The sequence below is a fragment of the Clarias gariepinus genome, chromosome 10 (genome assembly GCF_024256425.1).
Source record: "Clarias gariepinus isolate MV-2021 ecotype Netherlands chromosome 10, CGAR_prim_01v2, whole genome shotgun sequence".
Taxonomy (NCBI): Eukaryota; Metazoa; Chordata; class Actinopteri; order Siluriformes; family Clariidae; genus Clarias; species Clarias gariepinus.
In genome coordinates, this window is record NC_071109.1 from 12,147,495 (window position 1) to 12,169,877 (window position 22,383).

Genomic DNA, 22,383 nt, shown 5'->3' on the forward strand with positions numbered 1-22,383 from the left:
AAACTTCTTGTTGTGCTCTTCAAACTATTTAAGAACCATTTTTGCAGTGTAAAAGTTCTTTCACCGCACTTGGTCCCGTTCTTCCACCTTTTTATGAGAATCAGCAATTAAAGCTACAAAAGTCCTTCTATTGGATTGGCAAGCCTTCGCTTCTCAGTGAGCCTTGATCACCCATGACCCTGTCATCATGTTAACCAGTTTTCTCCCTTGGACCACTTTTGGTAATGTAGGTCCTGACCACTGAAGACGGGGAGCATCCCACAAGAACTGCGATTAAAAGCCTCTGATCTGCCATTTGCTTCTTACTCTGTGAGCGAATTCATCTCAAACCCACTCATCACACACACTTACACCAAAATCATGTGCCTTAAAATTCTTGCGTACCCACTGTCAAGTTAAGTTTTCAGACTTCGGGGGCATTTGAGGCGGTAACATATTGCCATTTATTTATAATCCTACAGATGGTACACTCTAACTATTAACACATCTTCATTTTGTGTGGTAGGAGTGAATTATTTGGCAAATTTGTTTTGAACTTAAAATAATTATCTCAGACTTGAAATTAAAACAGGTGAGGAAGCCCTTCATATATATCAATAGTTTAATTCCCTTACTATTTGATTGTTTGTTGTTTTTTTTCTCTTTCTCCTTTTTTTTGGACGCAGAACCTAAAAACATCCAGCTGGCTTGGATTCGGGGGGGGGGGGGGGGGGGGGTGTTATAAAATGTGCATTGAAACCCTACAGGCTTACTCTGTTATATCCCTGTTTAAAATCAATAAGAATATTGTTGAAAATAAATAATAATTATGGCAGCTGAACAGAGATACATAACGTAGATTTTTTTGCTTAATTTAATTTGAAGTTAGATGTTAAACTCTTGTATTTTTCAGTTAGTTTGTATTTTTAAATGCTTCGCTTGGCTTTTAAGTGAGGAAAATTATCTTATAATTAATGGGCTACATTGATTACAACACATCAACTTGAGGGACCAAAGGTTCAATTGCTCTCTAATATATCCCAGCCACTTCCATGGGTCGTTGTAACGGGAAAATTTAATTTGTTCATTTGAATCTGTCAGTGGCCATAATGTTCAGTGTATAATGTATGTAGTATGATTAAACTGTGCATGCATGAACATGTAACTATTTCAGAACTAAATGACTGAGGATCAATCACTGTAGTATGATGTACAGTATTTGGGGTGATTTGGTACATGATTGGCTCTGAATCTTACCAGTCTGTCAGCACTGAACACAAAGTCCCCTCTACTTGTGGTTCTATGGGGAAGACATGTAGAAAAAGTTAGAGTAATACACGCGTTATCTTAAGGGCATGCATGATTCAGGACACGGTTAAAGCTCACTTGTCCCTGATTATGGTCTGTAGTTCACGGATTTGGTCAGTGAGTGGTAAAAGCTTCAGTTGGACCGGGGGGTCGCTGTTTATTGCGGCTTCACTCTCTCTCTCCAAAGCCTCGCTGTCAGAGCCCCCGCCATTGACAAAGCGCACCTGCTTCATCGTGTTCTGATCAGTTACTGCCCCAGGCAATCTGTTTGTAGCTTGCCACTATAAAGTGCCTATGAGACATAAAACTGTCCAGAGGGCACTAGAAAACGTAACCTAAAAAGACAAGACAAGGTGTCTTTTCACACACGTGACTGCACAATCTGTGCTACGACTCGTGTTTTCGTCAAAACGTAACGTCACATCCTTCAGTGGTTGTTTTGGCGCGTCAAAGCTGCACATATTTGTGCAGACACTTTCTATAATTGCATTTTTTTAAGGAAGTGTCTTTTTACCCCGCTTTGCATCGATAAATAATAATAAATAAATAAATAAATAAATACCTGCTTGTAAAAAAAAAAAGGTTTTACATAAATAATTCTCTGACTGGAGAGGCATATTTAAATATAAGAATAACCACGTGACGCAAGTTATGCGCAGATGTGTGTTGAATTGAGGTACTTAAACGCACCCTTCATTCACGTTTATATGCGCTATAAAATGTATGTGCTAAACGAACAATTTCAGTTTCTAAACATGGTATCCATGGAAATGAATTATAATTGGTGCATTCAAACTTTTGAAGTGTTTGAATTAGGCGACCGACAACTTTTGGCCACTTAAAAGCACCTGGCGCTTACCGTAAAAATCCGTATATAGACGTAATCAGGTTTAGAACGCGGATTCGTTCCGAGGTTCTTGTAATTATAATTTTGTGTAAATGTCGTAATCTCAACTGTCATGTCAACTTTGGGACACTGGGGGAATTTGATATACCGTACTTTAACGGTAACGTTTAAGTTTCTTAATAATACACCACCAGTCCCGGTGCAACCAGTGTGCAAACTTTCTAATGACTTCCGCCTGGTCACGTGACTACAGTGTCTCCATCATGGCGCCGCTCTTGGTCCCGCTCCGGTGCGGGGTCCGCATTCAGAGACTAAACTTAGCTCTCCTACTTCAGAGGTCTAGCTCTTATCACGCCTGGAGTTACAACAATAAGAGCGGTCCTGGGGAATTTAAAAGGAGACATAGGAGCACGTATGAGGTACGCTGTGTGACTCAGCTTATAGTTTTATGTCGCCTTACCAGAGCAAACGGCTAACTAGCTAACTGTTCTGAAGTCTTGTCTATAAGTATTAGTACACTCGTGTTATAAAGTGAGTACCAGCCCAGGTGTTAGTAGGGTTAAAGGGGCAGGTGATCCTGTTTGGGTTTGCCAGAGTTAAAAACCAAGACAGTGTTTTTACAGTACAAAGCACGTTTTCTGTAGTTTAGATATATGTGATTTGTGTGTTGACTAAATATTTCACACGTGGGAATTGTGCAGTTATGTAAGCACTAGTTACAACAGGGCGATAATCACAATATAATATCGGTATCGTGATAAATTGTCACAATACGCTTTCCCAAGAATCTTGATATACAAAGTGGTACCTCGACTTCATTCTGTTCCCAAGGCGAGTTCTTAAGGTGAAATTTCGTATTGTGAAACACATTTTCCCATAGGAAATAATGTAAATACAGATAATCCATTCCAGCCACTCGAAAAATATTACCAATGTTCAACATTATCTGTCACTGTCATTTTTTTGCTTATAAAAACCGTCAAAACATTTAAAAAAAAAAGGCATGAAAATGAAGTAAACTATAAAATAAATAGATATTAAACCTCACTTAACCTTAATTTATGGTTGCTCTTGGCACTGGCTGCTTTTTCTTTTTACTTGTATTCTTGATAACATTCTTGAGAACATTCTTGAGAACAATGGTGCTATGTCACTAAATCTTGCACAAAATGGCAAAAAAAAAAAAAAAATTCACACACAAAAATATGTAAACTTGCTTCACTTGACTTTCCTGACTCAAACAAGTTTTGATCCTCCACCTGAAGTCTGCGCGTCTTGCTCATTTTTATGCCGCGAATACTTCACATGATAAAATATAGCAATTTTTTAGTCCTTACGGTGTAAATTTGGAATTCAGAATTCAGCCTTTTGTTCGAACCTAGTTCACTTTAAAGTCATAAATAAAAGACCACAGATTGTTTAGAGGTGATTTAGAAGGACCTAGGAGCAGTTACTGTACTAAGGAGACTAAGTGTTGTTTAACATTAAACGTTTTCAGATGCATTTTCTTGCTGAAACGTGGGTTTTGGCAGGCAGTTCCTCTCTTCTTAGTACTGCAGACTGTACTGACCTACTTTTACCCATGCTGTGACCGACAGTTAGTGTAATTAACTCGTGATGTGTACAGTTAAACTTCCCAGTGCCGGTACTGTCTATTAGTACCACTCGTGGAAAGCCTCATCAGTTGGAACCAGCTGATGTATAAATAAAATCCTAGCTTATTCACCCAACTTAGTTGGGATGGACAACATCTAAAATGATCATGAAATTTCCTTATTAGAATGTCATGATTATCTTTTCCATCAATTCAGTCTGATTGAGTTACCCATCAAATAAATAAAGGAACTAAAACAGGAATTTTTGCGTAAGTGAAGCAATCTTTAATTTAACCGATTCAACCGTTCAACATCATAGAAGATAGCAGTAAATTAGGTTAGGGCGGTTTGTAAGTAATTAAGGCACTACATGAGCTGGATTGCAGTATTATGTTTTTTAGTAACCAACAGGAAGAAGAGAAGGGTAAAGCTCTTGTCTAACAAGCACTGAATCTCTGCTCCTGTCCCTATGCACACCTTTGTAGACAAGCTGTGGTTTTTAGTCTTAGCTGAGACACGTTGAGGCATGTACAGAGTACTAGTTTAGCACTGTATTCGCCTGTGTGTTTAGATCACAGTGTGCACTTTGCATAGTATTATTATTTAAAATATTAAATATTTTATTTTTTTAATTTTGTTTTTAAATATCAACACGCTCCATGCATCGCATCAGGTCACATCTCAATCATGTCCTGATTTCTCATTGTCGGCCAAGTTTACTACCCAGTTTCTTTAGGGATCCCCTATGTTTGACAGAACTACTGAGAGAATGTACACTGTCTGGCCAAAAAGTAGTCACCCATTGCTAAAGAGTCAAATTATTGAGCTGCATCAAGCAAAGAAAACAAGTAGGAGATTTGAAACCATGGAACTGGGTTAAGAGTCCTTTAACCTGTTATTAAAACCTGAAAGGATAACGCTGAACCATCAACTTTGCGGAAAAAATGTGGTCAGAAAAAAATCATGAATTAAGATCACTTAAACACTTGAAGTAGCGTTGTAAAAAGTCAACAGTAAAAACCATAGCTATGTTTTATAGTGAAAGTAAAAGCATTTCCATACACACACAATGTGATGAGAGGTTGCAGGATTGGCTCTAAACTGGTGCATGGCTGTAAGAAAACCACTTGTTATAAAGACTAATCAGAAAAAAAGCTTCTCTTTTTGCTAGGCAGCATAAAGATTGGACTTTGGAGCAATAGAAAATGGTCATGTGAGTTCAGGTTGACCCTATTCCAGAGTGATGGGTAAACTCATTATGAATAATAGCCACAGTACAAGCCTCTGTAGGCAGTGCTATAATCTGGGGTTGCCTCATTTGGTCAGGTCTTGGCTCAGCAATGTTGTGTGTCAATAAAATGATTGACTACTTAAATGTACTAAAAGACCAAGGTATCACGTCAATGGAGTTTTTTGTTCCTGATGGCACAGGCAGTGTTTCTGGAAGCATTAGAAATAATTTTTACACATGAACTGGCCACATTGTGTGCTGTAATCAAAGCTAAAGGTGACTCAATGAAGTCTTAGTGTGTGTGACTTTTGTTGTTGTCTGTTTATAATCCGGAATCAAAGCTGACGTTGGCTCTCTTTTACTGAAATACTCAGTCACAAAGTAATTAAAAGTAGTTTGAATAAAGTTCATCAACTTGATAAAATCGGCTTTAATGTCATTGTACTAATTGAGTGTGTGGGTCTGGCACATAGTTTCTACAGCGACGACTGATTGTTCCACCCACTACAGTTTAGTGACATGACAGTTTAAAATAAAACTCCTAAACCAAAGTGTACTAATGCACAAAACTAGTGCAGAAAACCAAGTTGTGGAAAATCTGTTTTGACCAAAGCTAATAATTTGTCTCATAACCATTCATGTTACACCTATGTTACACCATCAGCAATGATATTAACCAGACTAATCCCCCAGAGCGTTCCACTGCCATGCAAGTACTTGACCACACAACTCTCATATTGTGCATGCAGTATAGATTTGTGTAGTCAAGCACATGCACACTGGTGAAATGTGCTTAAAATACCTTTTTTTCTGTAAATTAAATTAAACACTTTCATTATTTGCTGGTGGTGAAGTGCTGATTCCATGTTTTCTTTTGTATTTTACTAATCGCACAACTGTATGAAACGAAGACCACAAATTTAATTCGTGCTTTCAGGTCTTGTGTTTTGCTCTGGTGAGGCTTTGAACCGAGAGTGGTCACGAGATTAAAAATGCACAAGGTGGATCTGTATTCTCATGTATAAATTATGCTGTTGCTATCATGTTTCGTTATTATGATCACTTCTTTGCAGTAGAGCCTGGATGAGACAGATTTAAAAAAAAATTCATCAATGATAAACCGTTACTTTCAGGGCAAATAGTATAGAATGCTTATTCATGTTTCATCATCGGTCACCATTCTATTCCGAACCGTAGTCCAATGCCTTAACCACTGAGCTACCCCTATATATACATATACATAATGTATATGTAATGTAATAACCTATACATATTTGCATTTAAAGCGTTGAAACGTTTCATGATCCTACAGGTGTTGTGCTCAAACCTATACACACAGCATCCTGTGTCGTCAGGAGTAAAGTATTTAATAGTAAGTATTTAAGTTTGTTTAGAATTGCAATAAAATCTGGGGGGAAAAAAAGAAAAAAATATATATATATTTATGTCAAATCAGGATATTTAAAAATTGTGATGCGTACAGAATCCCGAAACAATTTGTATCGGCACCTAGGTATCGTGATTTGATATTTCGGGAGGTCCCTGGTGATTTCCATCCCTAGTGGACCGAGACTGATTGCTATAGCAGGGGTTCTCAGCTCCAGTCCTGGAGCACCCCACCTGCCCCGCACACTTTCCTGCTCTTTCAAACCCACTTCAATTAAGTAAAGGCTGTAATTATCTGATTAGCTAAATCAGGTGTGCTGGGAGCTGAGAAAACACTAAAATGTGCATGGCAGATCGTCCTCCAGGGCCGGTGCTGAGAACCACTGTGCTATAGCAGTATAGATAATGACATCTTTAAACTGGAATAATAACCCATTTCTTGGTGCAGAACTTTAGTTGGAGTATTGTGCAAGATTTTTAAAACTGTAACCTCTGCCTTTTAAAGGACAGATGCAGCAGATCTTCATCAGAGTGATTCTATAGCTATTGACAAGAAAGATAAATCAACTGACAAGTGACTTCTTGATTATGGCCAAAATGAAAGTATCTGTGTTACACCAGTCCCCACATGGAAGCGCCCACTTTAGCACGACCTGCTTCACATAGAGGACATGGAGCATTGTCAAATGATGGCAGCTGTCGAAAGCAAATGCTTGTCACATTCCGCGACTTGTGCCAAGCTCAGATAAGGCTGCGAGAGTGTTCCCTCCCTCCATGAATGAGATTAGGTAGCCACGAAACTCTCCGCTGTTTAGCAAGTAATAACAGGCTCTGTGTGTGCAGATTACTAGCTCTCTGGCTAGGACAGAAGCTTAACACTGTAACAGTTACAGCACTCAAAGAACTCAAGTGCCTTTCCCATACTGTTTTAACTCGCGCCCATTGATTGGTCCTTGACATTTCCTCTTGATGGAGTCCCAATCAGGGCGTTTTTAGCTTTTCACGCATGATGATACACGATGATGTGAAAAAGTATTCTGCCAGATGTGTGATAATCGGTTCTTCCTGTCAAATTTAACAATGACGATCATTACGCCGCTCTGCTATACGGGGCGTGTTTGTAGGTCTTTTATTGGAAATAGGTTCACTTTATTATCATAGTAAATAAACTATCAGCAGAGTGTTTGCATGTTAATTAGCTAGTTAAACACCTGGAAGCTGTAATTATTATATATTATATAACGCTTTTTCTCATCTCAATGTCCCTTTTTGTCCTGTCGTGACACATCTTAAATGAGATTACAGAGACATTCAGTCTGCTATGACAATTTAGCAAACTGCTCCTTTTAGCTTTGTGTACATTTCTAATGCCACTACCAGGTTTCGAGACATCTCATGAGTCCCAAGTAATCATAATCAGCCTGTGTTCGTGTTCTCACTCGAATTTTCAGCAGATTTTTTTGACCACAGTGAAGGTTGTCGCTGGCTGTGTTTGGTCATAGCAACAATAAATCAGCCACCAGTGAAAAGGTCACATTAGGTGTTCTGAGTAGAGCTGTGAATCATGGGTAGACTGCTGATTTGACTCAATTGGATTTTTGGGCACTGTGGTTTTCGATTCAGATCGATTCAATAGCAGTAATGTTTTATATCTGATTGATTTGTCTCAAGCACCTTTTTCTATCTATCCAACCAACCACCAAAGAGCTCAAAATGAGAAGTGGTGATAATCCTGTATTTGCGGAACATTTAAACAGTTTATATTTTCCTGCAAAACCTGTGGTTATTGTTGTAATTAAGGTTACCTAAATATTTTTTTGCCCCACAAGTTTCTTCGTAATTTATTAGTGTCAGATTCCCACTTCTCCCATCCCCAATTCCCGTCCCAGGGCACTCCCACATCAGTGGCAGCCACGAACCAGACAGGGCCTCCTCCGACCTATATGAAATTGTTGACCGCATTCCCCTCACTGTAGAAACAATTGAGGAAGGAGTGCAAAACTGCCATCACTCACCTCCCTGAGGGAGAAGGGACAATCTGGTCACTGGATTCCCGGGTATGGGTGGCTGTAACATCAAACCCATGACCCACTGATGACACTGACAAGCACCATCACTGCTGCACAACTCAGGAGATTAAAACATTTTATTATTATTTTTTTTTTCTAATTTTGTTCAATTCCTCCCTGTCATTAGGGGGCTCCACATTAAACTATTCCTGCCACTAAGTCTGGAGGGCCGAACCACGTGACAACAGCTGACTGCATTCTTACGAACTGCTCAACTCACTCGGAGGACAGCGCTATCTGCCCGCGTGAGCTCACAGACGTCCCTGATTGGCTGTAGAGCCGTGATTAATGTGAAAGCACTAAGTACCTCTCATCCTTCCTCTCTGCGAGAGCTCTGCCAATCAGCTCTCTCTAGACCTTCACCTGCGAGAGGTTACAGCATCACCCGTGAATCGAACTTGCGATCTCCGCATAATAGACACAGCTCTTTACCACTGCACCGCTCGAAGGCTGACTAATTTTTAAACCTGTGAAATGTTACTAAATCGGGAAAAAAAACAGATCCAATAATTCATTTAACTAAATCGATTAACACAAGATGGATTTATTTGCATAACTGATTGAATCACAACACTAAGGAGGGTTTTTTTTATTATTATCTTCATTGTTATTATTGTTTTTATTGAATACAAAAGATCTTTATAGCAGTTAAAACTCTTTGGAATAAGACTGTTTTGCTCAGCTTATTCTTTTTTTAATGTCTGTACATCTTTGTCTAGCAGTGATAAATGCCCTATTGAGCTTCTAATTAACTGAATATAAAACATTTTTGTTGTACACATCCATATATAAACCCTTGAATAAACAAAAGGAATTGATTGGATCCAGTTGAGAAATGTAAAAAAAATTTTTAACGCAGCTCCCCCGCTTATTCATATTTTCTTTCAGGCCAATTTTTGGTGTCTAGGTATTGATGTCTATGGTGGAGACTCGCGAATCAAAGGGAGGGTTACTGTTCCCACCTCCAAACCCTTAAAACTCAACTTGTAGATGAGCGTGCAAACACTTGTGCGATGCGCTTTTTCAATAATGCGGTTGTAATACAACGACATGCACTGTGCTGTACGGCCATACTGCATTCTTAGAAATTGAGTGTGAGACTGTGCGTGTGTGTGCAGTTTGATTCCTTACCTACGGATGTGTCTTATTTGCATACAGGAATTCTGGCATCGTTCTAATGTCATATTTTTGTTTAACGTTCTGTTGGCGTAGCGTTTTCATTATCAGTCCATTGTGTTCATTTAATTTGAAGGAAGCCCAAATCGTGATGGAGATTAAAATTATTAATGATCGTGCATCTCTAGTTTAAATTAAATTCTAATAATTTAAGCCACTCTGTTTAAACACGTCCACCAAATGACGGATTAAATTCTGATTGTAAATAAAGGTTTTAAGAGAAACGGTCACCCAAGGCAAAGGGGTTGTTGTATCAGCGTCTGAAGCAAGTACAATAGTGTTGGTGCATTGGCATGTGTGTTAAAATGTTCTTTAACTAGTGTGGTGTCTAATTAACCTTTCGTCAAAGGTTTCTTGTTACTAGGTGAGACTGTACGCGTGCTAAAAATATAGATCGCATAGGTGCAAATTTGTCCTTTCAGAGTGAGCAGGTGCGGAGAATACAGATACCCGTAACTGCACATGGTCTAATCCTTTACAGCAGATCTTTTGTTTTCTAAATAGTGTATATTCATGTTATATTTTTAGATCCTGACTATTGCAGTTTTTTTACGTTGTCATTGATGCTTATATTCCTTTTAAAAAAAGTCTTGTAATGATAGGATTCAGTTTTAGTAGATATATCGGTTTAAGGTTTTTTATAGAACTTTTAAAGAATTTAATAGAATTTCATTTTGAAATTAATCTGATCGTTGTTTCAACTCATACAGTCTACTTATAGCAGTTAACGCTGACCGAGCAGTCAGGTAATCCAGAAGTGGTGGTGATGCACAGTTAACTACATGCATCACTTCTGGTTTCAGGTGTTTTACATCATTACTTACAATAAATGTTGCTCTCAGTATGGGTGAACTTATGGTCCGCAGTACTAAAGAGAGAGCCGTTACATGCCAAAATGCACATTTAAAACCAGGCACAGTTTGCAAGTGTTTGACAAGACGTGCAAAAAATTGAAAGAAATTTTGACTTAAAACCAGCAAAAAAGTCTGGGTTTACCATGTAGCATGTATAATGTAGTATTATGTATCATGCATGCACTTCTTGTTTTGACGCCAATCAACATCTGTGCATGTGTGTACTATTTACTATAACACTGTGACCATGTGTGTGCGTGTAAAACATCTTTTATTTTGTGTTTGTATGCATGTGTGTACAGCGCGCGTGTACTATTTATTATTACATGTGTAAAGCAAAAGAAAGTCTCGTTAGAGAGGTTAAAGATCCATTTTCTCTCTCAGCCTGCACTTGGTGTCTGTGTGCGCAGGACCGTCAGGCGGTAAATACAAAATGCAGTTTTTAAATACTGATTTCATTTATTAAGGAGAAAAAACTGGCCAAACCTACTTGGCCCTATGTAAAAAAAGTAAGTGCCCCCTAAACTTAATGACCCTTGGCATCAAAATATGCAAGCGAGCGTTTATGATACCTGGCAATTAAAGTATCATTTTTTTTAATTGATCTAAATCATTTAACTGTGACAAATATGAAAAAGAAAAATCAGGAAGGGACAAATACGTTATCACAGCACTGTATATGTTATACTCTGTACACTTACTGTTCACCTGCACATTCATGCAGTTATCCCGTAGCTAATCATATGCTGGCTGTGCAATGTGTGATTCTTTGTGCAGATTGGAAAAAACACCTATGTAGCCTCAGATTCCTGTTTTTGCCTTACCGAACACAATTTCTTGGCTTTGTGCTGTAGTTTTGCTTTAATCTGATGTGTAATGTTAACCGAAGCACTTTATCTGTATATTCCTGATTTAATGCATTGTGCTGCTGCCACAGGATTGGTTGATTTGATAATTGCATGAAAATGTAGAGGTGTAGATTTTCCTTTTAAAGTGGTTCCTGAGTATATAATCTTCAGCCTTATGACTATTAGTGCTTTTTCTCCTGTGTGGTACTTGTATGCTTAAGCGTGACCTTTTACACTGTGCATTGCTTGAGTTAATGGTCGATGGTATACTGGTAGAAACGAGGCATTTTGTGCAGTCCACTGAAACAGTCTGTTTCTTTTTGCTGGGTGCATTATGGGTCACTGGTGGGCCGTCTGTACATGAATAAAACATCACTAAACTGAAACTAGTGTTTTTCCACCCACCCAAAGAGTGAGACATTTCAAGATCAGTTCATGTATGTGTACGTAGGATTACTGTACTAGTATATGTGTCCAGGCCACTGAAACAGTTGAATGTTTTTGACCTGGTACATTATGGGTCACATGTTTAGAATTCAATTAAAGAAAAGTCAAGACAAGGATGGAGGCATGCAAATCAACAACGTTTCAAGTCATTCTAGTGTTACAACACGGGTCAGCTGGTGTTTTTGGTAAAACCACTTCACAGCCATTTAAAACAAAAAGTCTTATTTTCTTTTTAGACGGAAGCTGTTTTAGTCTGAAAAGAAACTGCATTTCATCGGCTCGGTGCATGTACTTTAACTCCAATGAGATGATTTTAGTGGTTATAAAGGGTTGGACACGGTCAGCAACAATACTTAGGGAGGCTGAACAATGTTCAGGTGGTACTCGGGGGCTCAAAGTGCATGAAGAAAATATCCCCCACACCATTATACTACGACCAGCAGCAGCAGCAGCAGCCTGAACCAATGAGGCAATCAGGATGTTATTCATGTTGTTCACAGAAAACCCTGCTATCTGAATATCGCAGCTGAAACTGAGACCCCTCAGACCAGACAATGGTTTTGGCCAGCCCATGCGAATTGTAGCTTCAGTTTCTGGTTGTCTTTAGCTGACAATAGCAGAAACTGGTGTGGGCTTTTGCTGTTGTAGCCCATGCAGACGTGTTTTGTGTTCTGAGATGTTCTTCAGCACACAGTACCTCAGATGTTATTTGACTTACTGTTGCCTTTCTATCAGCTTGAACCATTCGGGCCGTTCTCCTCTCACCTCTGGCATTTCAAGTGCTCAGAAAGCTGCCACTTATTAGATATTTTCTCTTTTCCAGACCATTTTCTGAAAACCCTAAAGTGTGTTGTTGTGTGTGAAAATCCCAGTAGGTCAGCAGTTTCTGAAATGCTCAGAGCACCTCATCTGGCATCGACAACCATGCCACATTTACGGTCAATTAAATCACCTTTCTTCCCCATTCTGATGCTCGGATTGAATTTTGAACCATGTCTACATGCTTAAGTGCATTGAGTTGCCGACATGTGATTGCCTGACTAAAGTATTTGCTTAAACAAGCAGTTGCACAGGTATATCTAATATAGTGGCCAGCTAGTCTATGTTCATGTCTCAGTATGAAAGTATGGTTTAGTAACACATTTCGAGGGTGCAGAATACTGACAGGTTTGATTAACCGGAGGTTCACAGTTTTTAGGAAGGTTATTGCAGTTATTTCAGTGTGTCAATACAGAACTAAGCCATTAATTAGAACATTTTCTGTTTGTGTGGGATCCGTATGTAAAGGTGTAGGCTGTCACAAAGGTCCCGATGCATTATTAATAAGATGTGCTGAGAAATTATTTAAAATATGATATGAAAGTAAAGTACTGGAGTAGCTGTGAGGGAGTGTTGTGTTGATGGGGCATTTATAAATAACTTTTGCGAAGGCTCTCTTTGACTGTCTGTAATATTGGAAGTGTGAATGTTTGATGAATTTGCATAATGTTTGATATGAAAAACATTTAAAAAAAACAATTTTTTTTTGTAAGTACATGATTGAGAAGCTAGACTGTATAAACTAGATATGCATATCTAAAAAAAATGAAATAAATGGTGACAAATAATGGGAACATGGTCCCTCAAAAGCGTCTCAAGGTAACGTTAGGTTTGCCAAAGTCTCTTTTTCGTCTTCACTCACATTAAGTGGTCAGGGTTAAAAACAGACAGCGATGATGGAAAAGCTTCATCTTAAATTCATTTGCATCATCATGACTCCTTATTAGTAGCTCATACATTTATGCTTCCTCGTAAGTTTTAGATGTATTGGCAAAATCCAGTGCTTCCTGCAGAAAAGAGGACGACGGAGCATGTGCTAAAATCTTTGGTTATTTATTTTCTCACTTATTATTAATTTCCCTGAGTGTACTAAAGGTTAGTGCTGAATTGGAGAGGCCAGGCCCTTTGTTATGTCTGTAAGTCTGCAGATGCCCTTATGCAAACCGCCCTTAATTAACTAACGCAAACCCCCATTATTTTTCTGGGGTTGCGTTTGTCACTAAAGTCGTACAGCCTCTCACACAGTTCCCTGCTCAGGCAGTCAAACAGCCACATGCTGACCACTGGCCACTATAGTTAGTTACTTTTGCTACTACTATTAAAATAGGGGGACTTAAGCCCTTAAATTAAAATCGAACTTTTGACTGGTGTTGTAGGTTGCCAGACTGTTTCACTGACTTATGAAAAGTTTGCATAGACTTTCGGAAATTTATGTTCAACTTGTCTTATGAAGACAATTTCTGCTTTTATGTGTGCTGCTCCCCTTAAGGAGGATTTGGTTTGGCACTTCTCTCAGTCTGTGCTCCTTTGTTTTTCTTAATCATTACAGGGTCTTAATCCATCATCAACATGGACATCCAGTCGAAGAGATACCAATCGACAAATGCTGGATGCCATCAAAGTAAGTTTGACCTTCCTTGTATCGAGTGTTTTTAGAAAAGCAATCATCCATGTTTTGTGGTGGGATTGTATCTCATTTGAGTTAAGAATCTTTTTCCTGCATAATCTTATACTATCTTTTTTTTTTCTTCTATTTTTTTTTGTATCTTGTATTACCAGCTCTGATATAACCTTGTAATCGATATGGTTTATAAAACACTCCAGATAATGCATTTTCTTTCAAAACACTTGAATTTTTCTAAAGACCTAAACTGCAAAAGTATTTTCAGCTGCTGTATACAGTACATGCACTTAAGAGTTCCATGTTGAAAATATTATGATTAATATATTGTTTTTTTTGTTTTCAGCTTTTAAAGATACCAGAGAGAACATGCTGGCACGGTCATGCAGGGGGAGGCCTGAGTGCAGATCCCAAAAATGTGGTAAGCTTTGTAGTTTAGTGTACGAGGAAGCATCTCCAAAACGCACAGCACATCCAAACCTTTTTTTACCTATCTAGTTTCATTGGGCCTTTTCACATTGTTGCCCCAGCTTCCTATTCTTGGCTTGAAAAGCCATACAGCTGTTGTAGTAAACTGCTGTTGTAGTCAATTATTAAACATTTTACTTTGATTATTATTAATAAATCATTATACCTGTGGATAACCTCTTATTGGATATTCTACTTTCTATAAATGAGAATACAGTAATGGTGTTAATTTTCTCAGCTATTTTCAATGTTAGTCTTAGTCCTTTGATAAACGTCCCTGTTTTTATCATATTAAATCAATCTGATCCTTTTTTCTGTTTAGTCAAGTTTAAGTCAACTAAACGATTGAAGAACAAAATTTTAGTCTAGTTTTACTCAATAAAAACGTAACATTTTAGCAATAAGATAACTATTTATTAACCCTACAGTCAATCTAGTCTAGCCAAGACCATTTTTTAAGGTTTTTCACAAAATAATTATCTTTACATTTAAAGTGTGTGTTTTCATCTGATGTTTTCAGCTAATTATGTTTATTTTAAACCATCACAAGAACTGCTGCATGTCCATATATTTATTTTTTAAATGTGACAATTCAGTGATTTGTTCTACAATGCTGAATGCGTTCAAAATATGCAATAATCTCTTTTGAGCAGTTGACATTGAGATGTGTCTGCTACTCATGCCTTGTAAAGCCTTCATAACGGCTCTAATCTGAGGTGCTGTTAATTGGTGATTTCTGAGATGTGAATAACTTAACGAGGTTGTCCTCTGCAGCAAAGGAAAGTTTTGGGCTTGCTTTTTGTTGTAGTTACCCAAGTACCCAATGACATATGTGTTATTTCATAGTTCATTGAAAAATAAGGAAATTCAATATTGCTCTAGAACATAGAAAATAAATCCAAAATTGTGTCCAAACATTTTTTTAAACTGATATGGTATATTTGTGATTTTATGCATTACTTTGCTGCCACATTATGGTGTGATAATTACTTGATTTATAAAGTATTCTAAGTGTGTTTTTTCTGTTTACCTCACCAATCAGTACTGATACAGAATGAAATATCCATCAGTGTTTACACTGAACCAAAATAAAACCAGTCTTCTTCTGATTGGTCAGACAGAGTAGTAAAGTGAAGCTCATCACTTTTTTTCCTTTCATCTTGTTCCCGCATCCGATTTCACCAAGCACAGGTGTTGGCTATTTATAATTCGATTTATTTTGTCCCCTTGCCATTCTGTCAGTGCCTCATTTTTTATGCTACCATATTGACAGGATTAGAGGGAGTTTGCTGGGATTTTTAAAAATTATTATTTTTTGCAACAGTAACGGCAGCAGGTGGGTTGACGGCGTAAACAGGTTGGTTGGCACGCGCAGGCGCAGGGCGGCTCTAGGGAGATGAGCTGCGTGGGATGCCAGGCACCACCTGCAGAGGCTACTGCTGCTTTCTGCCTGGGCCATATGACACCGCATCCCTTGGCAGCACAACAGTGTGTGTCTGTTTGTGCTCTAAGAGAAGCCTTTAACTTTTAAACTTCTAAACTTGGCCATCCCTTTTTCTAAGGGTGAAAACTTGCTTTTGGTTAGAGGGCGCTCTTGTGTAACTTTTTTCTTTTTTAGAAACAAAATGTGTATATTTAATTTCAGAAATATATTTACCTAAATTCGTATGAGCCAACTATAGTTCAACTATAGAGTGTGTAAGAGTTTACAGTAATGCACACTCGCCCCTTGTAGTGATCAGGATGGTTACTCGAACGTCAGCGTCTTGATTGTGTGGCTGTGTATCATTGCTCCAAAATTAATCTTATAAAAATCTAAATTGTAGTATAGACCTCGGTAATTACTTAATCCCAAAGGCAAGGTAGTAAAGGTAAAATAGGCATAGTCAAGAATTTGTATAGAGTTGGTCAATAATTTAGTATTTGTTTATTTAAAAAATTTTTTTTGCAAAATCATGTCACAATCATCAGATCATTTATGCCATTATTAGACATTAGCCTAAATAAAGTTGTTTGAAAACAAAAATGAACATTTAATAGTTATATATAGCAGATTAAACATGTCAAATTACTTACCTTAACCCTTATTTATATCACACAGCCATACTGTATATTATGTCCATTTAAGTGCTTAGGCATCATGGTAAAGGATTTTAAAATCAAGTCTGAGCTGCCAGTTAAGTAAAGGCTTAAATTCAGTTTAATTTAATAGTAAAAATGTGCTTGGTTTAACGTAACTTTGGCAGGAAATTAATCTAATGATGTTCCCGGAGGACCTTGGCACGCACGGCTTTAATGTTCATGTGTCATCAGATTCATTCCATCAGTTAATTATCAAGTCCTTCATGAGGTGAATTGTGTGTCGCAGAAAGGAAAATGCTAAACTGTGCGCAGCTGGGAGTCAAGCAGCGCCAGACTTTGATATTCTTGTTCTAAAATTGCACTCTCGGTTGTTTTATTATTATTTTTTTTTTTTTCGTTTTTTTTTTTTTTCCTTCTGAACAAAGTAAAATCAAAAGGATTGACCTTCCAGCCTTTGAGTTCATTGTATGTTTATATATTTTTTATTCTTTGTCTCTGATGACTTTCTTATTTCTGAGATTAATTCTTTTTTTCCCTTTTACTAGCTAAAGGAGGTGGACTCTACCAAGATCCTATCAGCCATGCTTGCATATGTTTGGCCTAAGGATCGACCAGACCTGAGAGCTCGAGTGGCCATCTCCCTCGGCTTGCTTGCCGGAGCTAAGGTAGGTTTGCTTTCTTGTGCTGGATTGTTAATTTGCCATTTCCACCAGCACTATAGACATTACATTCATTATTCGATGCCTGTGATGTCACATCTAGCTTCAATTATCTCAAGCTCTTGTAATTTGCTGCAGTTTTGCACCAGTTCAAAGACTAATAGCCCAACGCTGCTTTTGAAACTTTTAACAGAGCTTACCGTCAACAAAGGGGAGCGTTACAATTTGGGTGCTTGCTTGTTTTCCTTGTAATGATTTGTCACTAATTTGCAACCGAAAAGAAGACTGACAGGGTCATGACTCACGAGGTTATTTCAGCCTTTTTTTACTCTGCACGAGCACAAACGAACTACCGCTGCACACACTCCCCATCATTCTTCACTACCAAGCCCAGTCATGGTAAAATAAAATATGTTGTGTAGTTATGCCTTTTTTAAAAAAAAAATTTATTTGTGCCTCCAGCAAGTCACACTCCTCCAGGATCAGGTGCAAGGGAAGGGGCATTAATATTTCCTAGCGTGCCTACGCTGGAGTTTAGGAGAAGGCATATGTGGAAACATAGATAAAGATTGACAAGCGTGTCAGAAACTGATAACCTGCACCATTTTATCAGCCAGTCTGGGTCCATGCTACAGAATCATACTGGGCAGATTCATACAAGGAAAGAATGTCGATCAGCAGTCCGTCAGTACAAAAAAATAAATAAATAAAATATACACACACACACACATCTTAAAACAGACATTTATTTTGTTATGACTGGAGTTGTTTTTTTTTGCTACATTCAACCCATCCGGTGCTTATTCTCCTACAAAGTTGCATTAGTAATTAAAGTTAGTTTCAGTCTAGTCACCCTCCGACATGTTCTTTACTGAAAAGGGCAGCACTATAGACATATGGAAGTGAGACTCAAGAATGAAATTATTAGCTGGGTGTTGGCAGCGAATCCTCTGGGTTTTTTTCCCGCTTCAGTAATTGGTAATCGTGTTTTTCTTGCTTGTTGTGAAAACTGTTATTTTGAAGCACTATTTCTATTCATAGCAGCCTTACATGCATGATCGTAGTTAAAGGCCATTCGCTCTGTGCTTTGTTCGTGCTTAAACATTATGCAGTTCAACAACTCAAGGTCGGGAGATAATCCCGCAAAAGCAGGAACGTTGTCATTCACCTAAAAAAAAAATCCATCCCTCACTTTCATGTTCTCATTGAGTATAAGGGTTAAAACAAAAGTGGGGGAGCGAATTATGGGTGAAATGGCACATTGCATACACACTCCGGCCCTGTCTAATGCGAGGCAGAACTCGACAGCCGAGCAGCTGTCCCCAAGCTTTTAATTAGCTTTAATAACCATTTCAATTCCATTAGCGGATGCATCAACCAACTCATTTCCAGATCTGTCTAGAGGAGTGTGTGCAAAACACTCTGCCCCTAATGCAGTGCCACTCTATCGCTTATCAGCATGCTTCCTAAGCTCACGCCAGCTCTCACTTATTCTGGTTCCTTGTTTTTCTTTTTACCCCCCCTCTCCCCATTTTCCTCCCATTCTCCAGCTTACGAATGTGATGGTGCCCTTCATGTTTAAATATGCAGTAGATGGCCTGAACCAGATGTCGGGACACATGTTGAACCTCAACGACGCACCAAACACGGTAGCCACCATGGCAACGGCCATCCTCATTGGCTGTAAGTAGCCCAACTCCCCCTCCTCCTTACTTGGCAGGTGTTTGACTTCATCTCAGGCAGAACAGCATCCTTATGAGCCAAGCGACCTTTACCTAGAGGGATACGTTTCCATATTGCTTTAAACCATTTGTTGTTTTAGTGAATACCTGCCACATCTGCCTGCACAGATGTTAATATATCTTGGGGTTTTATTTGGTGTCATTTTTATTTCCTCTGATCCTTTATGATCCCTATGATCCTTTGGCTGGACTCGTTCCTGACACTCTTCTGTCTGTCTGACACACACGCGAACACAATGTCTCTGTCTTCCGGCTTGTATCTTAAAAACAATGCTTGTAAAAAAAAATAAAATAAATAATTTATAAGACAGGGCAAAGCAGTGTACAGTATATATACCCTGATTAGCAAGTTAGCAGCCTTAAATAATGACAATCTGTCAAAAGCACAAAACACAACAAAACACATCTTGACGTCAATTTTATTTTTCTATTAATTCTATTTTTACTTCTATTTATTGTTATTTTTAATTCTTTACTTTTATTTTTTTTCCTGTTCAATCTATTTTTTTTCCTTTCTTCCCGGTAAATTAATTAAAGCAACTGTATAACCAAGACAAAGCAATTTTCCTCTGGGATTAATAAAGTTCTTTATAATCTTGAATCCTGAATCAATGGTATTGCTGTTAAAACGAGCATGCTCTAAAATACGGCTGACATATATGTGAAAGCACAGAGTGGCACTTGTATGAATTTTAACTTACTTGCCTATGTGCTTGCTCACTTGAGAACAACAAAATGAACTTAACGAGTAATAGCAACCACTCACTTTGCAAGCGTTATTGTAGCGTGCCGTCCAAATGTATTGTCATTTCTCCCTGTGGCTGCAAATTTAATGAGATCTATTAGGTTCTGTGCACACAAACCATTAATTGGAACTGTCTGTCTTAGCCTCTGCAAACGCACATACGCGCACACGCTTTTGTTTTTATTTATTCCTTTTTTTTTAACCTGAATGGAATTTGCTATCACACAAATAGTATGTAGCCTCCACAAGTTGGAATGCTGAGGGTGAAAGGATTTATTCTGCTAGTGCAGAATTTTTATTTATATTCAAGGGGAAAACAGCATCTGGGCAGAAACTCCAGGCGCATAGCATTTTCTCTCTACAGTAAGACTTGTTTTTAAGTGGTTTAATTATAATTTAACTATATATAAACTGCCTGGACCAAAAATTTTGCACATTCTAAGATTACATTTAGTCACGTTAAGATTTTATTCTAGAACACATTGCTGAGCCATCCAGGGGCTTGAACAGTAGCAACCACGCATCATAGGTGCATCGCTTCTTATCCTTTTCTTTTTACCCTTTCACACCTATTACTCAATTAGTCTCCTCAGATCACATGACCTTTTTCCATCGCTCCAAAGTCCAATCCTTATTCCCTATAGCAGACTGAAGCCTTTTTCTGATTAGCCACACAGCTGTTTACTCCCAATCCTGAGAGTTCTCATCACAATGTGTGTATGGAAATTATTTTTTTTTCCACTATTAAAACTAGTTCTTTTTTTTACTGTTCATTAGTATTTTTTCTTTTTTTCATGATGCACGTCACTGTGTTTAAGTGGTCTCCATTCATTGTTTTATTTTTAAACCACATTTCTTTCAGCACTATCCTTTCTGGTTTTGATAATGTATTAAATCATATCCCACTTCCAGTAATCAAATCAAATCTCCTTAGTTGTTTTCTTTGCTTGATGCAGAAATGGTGCTTTTTTTAAATATATTTTTTAAAGCAGGCAGTATTTAATTTATAATACTTTAATGTAATCGGACCTTGTAATTGGGATCATATCTGTGATTGATATTATTTTACATTATATATTATTATTATATTATTATAATCATCCACAATGTTGTGGTAAACTGTTGTTATAAGTGACTTGCTGAGAAACTTCGTCTGTCTCAGATGGTTTGTCCCGAGCTGGTTCAGCACTCTTCAACGAGCTCCGCAATGCCGTCTTCGGCAAGGTAGCCCAGAGCTCCATCCGGCGCATCGCCAAGAATGTCTTCCTGCACCTACATAACTTGGACCTGGGGTTTCACCTGAGCCGGCAGACAGGTGCGCTGTCTAAGGCTATCGACAGAGGCACACGTGGCATCAGCTTCGTGCTCAGCGCCCTCGTCTTCAATCTTGGACCCACAGCTTTTGAGATGGCACTTGTCAGCGCCATCCTGGTCAGTGCATATGGCATCAGTCCACAGTTGTTCGAAATTTTATACTGATATAAGCTTATTACAAGTACATATTCTGTAGCTTCATGTTAGTAATCACCTAAAATGTTAAAATAAAAAAAAATTATTAATTTTCTTTTACAAGGGCACATAAAGAGCATTAAGATACCAGAGATCTACTAAAGGACATTAAGATATCAATCAGTAGTTTATAAAAGCACTTGTCAGATAAGCAGCCTTGACTTACAATTTAGAAGTAGAAAATTACACATTATATGTGAATTTTATGTCAACTTTATATGTGAATTACTCATTAATGTATATTAATTCAATTACTTTAAAGTTAAATATATTCTCATTAGGTTTTCATTATGGTGTTAACTATCTCATGGTTGATTTCTCAACTGCTTCATACCCTAGTGAGTGCGGGAAGAAATGATCAGAAAATCAGAAAAACAGTCGATTCACAAAGGAGTTATGCTTAAAATAGACTGAACTAAGCAGTTTGCTGCTTTGGCTTTTTTTGTACTAATGCAGTGCTCTTGAAAATCATGCGCTCACTCCATATCCACTAGCAGTGAGTGATTAACCTCCTCAGCTTCCTCACCTTCAAGTCCCTTAATGATGTCTGTGCGCCGATGATTGAGACATTACCTCTGACCGCACCTTTACTTTGTCCATTTGTAACGCTCAATTTAATGGGCATAATCACAAAGCGGAAACGTGTTAAGTGCTACGTAAAAGGACCATGGCTGCTTTTTAGCAAGGCTCAAGTAGGCATATTCCCTTGTGGGCTCTAGAACTGTGTGTCTGCGGCTACAGTTAAACACTGCTGTTTGTCTCTCTGGCAGTATTATAAATGCGGCGGTCATTTTGCTCTCGTCACTCTGGGGACCTTATCAGCGTACACGCTGTTCACCATCGCAGTTACACAATGGAGGTACAGTATAACACTTAAATTGCTTGTGTGCAATGTACAGTATCAGGTGTATTTTATTGTCTTTTGCAGGTTATACTTGCTGCTGCTGGTCAGAATGTTCTGGCTACGAGATAAACCTTTAATATTAAATAAAAATGCC

The 22,383-nt window shown here is 38.2% G+C and overlaps 2 protein-coding genes across 3 annotated transcripts in view; one reads left to right on the plus strand and one right to left on the minus strand.

Annotated features, from left to right (window-relative positions):
* The window catches only part of LOC128531749 (uracil phosphoribosyltransferase homolog), a 30,186-nt gene extending 28,518 nt beyond the window's left edge, over positions 1-1,668 (minus strand). For both annotated transcript variants that reach the window (XR_008361217.1, XM_053505872.1), the window contains exons 1-2: positions 1,366-1,668; positions 1,237-1,279 (exon numbers count right to left, since the gene is read on the minus strand). Coding sequence is in view for 1 of the 2 variants with exons in the window: in XM_053505872.1 (XP_053361847.1) it covers positions 1,237-1,279; positions 1,366-1,520 (198 nt within the window). In the remaining variant the exon portion in view is untranslated. The remainder of the gene's footprint in view (positions 1-1,236; positions 1,280-1,365) is intronic.
* Positions 1,669-2,105: 437 nt separating this feature from the next.
* abcb7 (ATP-binding cassette, sub-family B (MDR/TAP), member 7) overlaps positions 2,106-22,383 on the plus strand; it is a 35,791-nt gene continuing 15,513 nt past the window's right edge. The window contains exons 1-7 of the mRNA XM_053505906.1: positions 2,106-2,553; positions 14,109-14,180; positions 14,527-14,601; positions 17,276-17,395; positions 18,940-19,072; positions 21,039-21,307; positions 22,156-22,244. Of these exons, the coding sequence (XP_053361881.1) occupies positions 2,359-2,553; positions 14,109-14,180; positions 14,527-14,601; positions 17,276-17,395; positions 18,940-19,072; positions 21,039-21,307; positions 22,156-22,244 (953 nt within the window). The 5' untranslated portion in view covers positions 2,106-2,358. The remainder of the gene's footprint in view (positions 2,554-14,108; positions 14,181-14,526; positions 14,602-17,275; positions 17,396-18,939; positions 19,073-21,038; positions 21,308-22,155; positions 22,245-22,383) is intronic.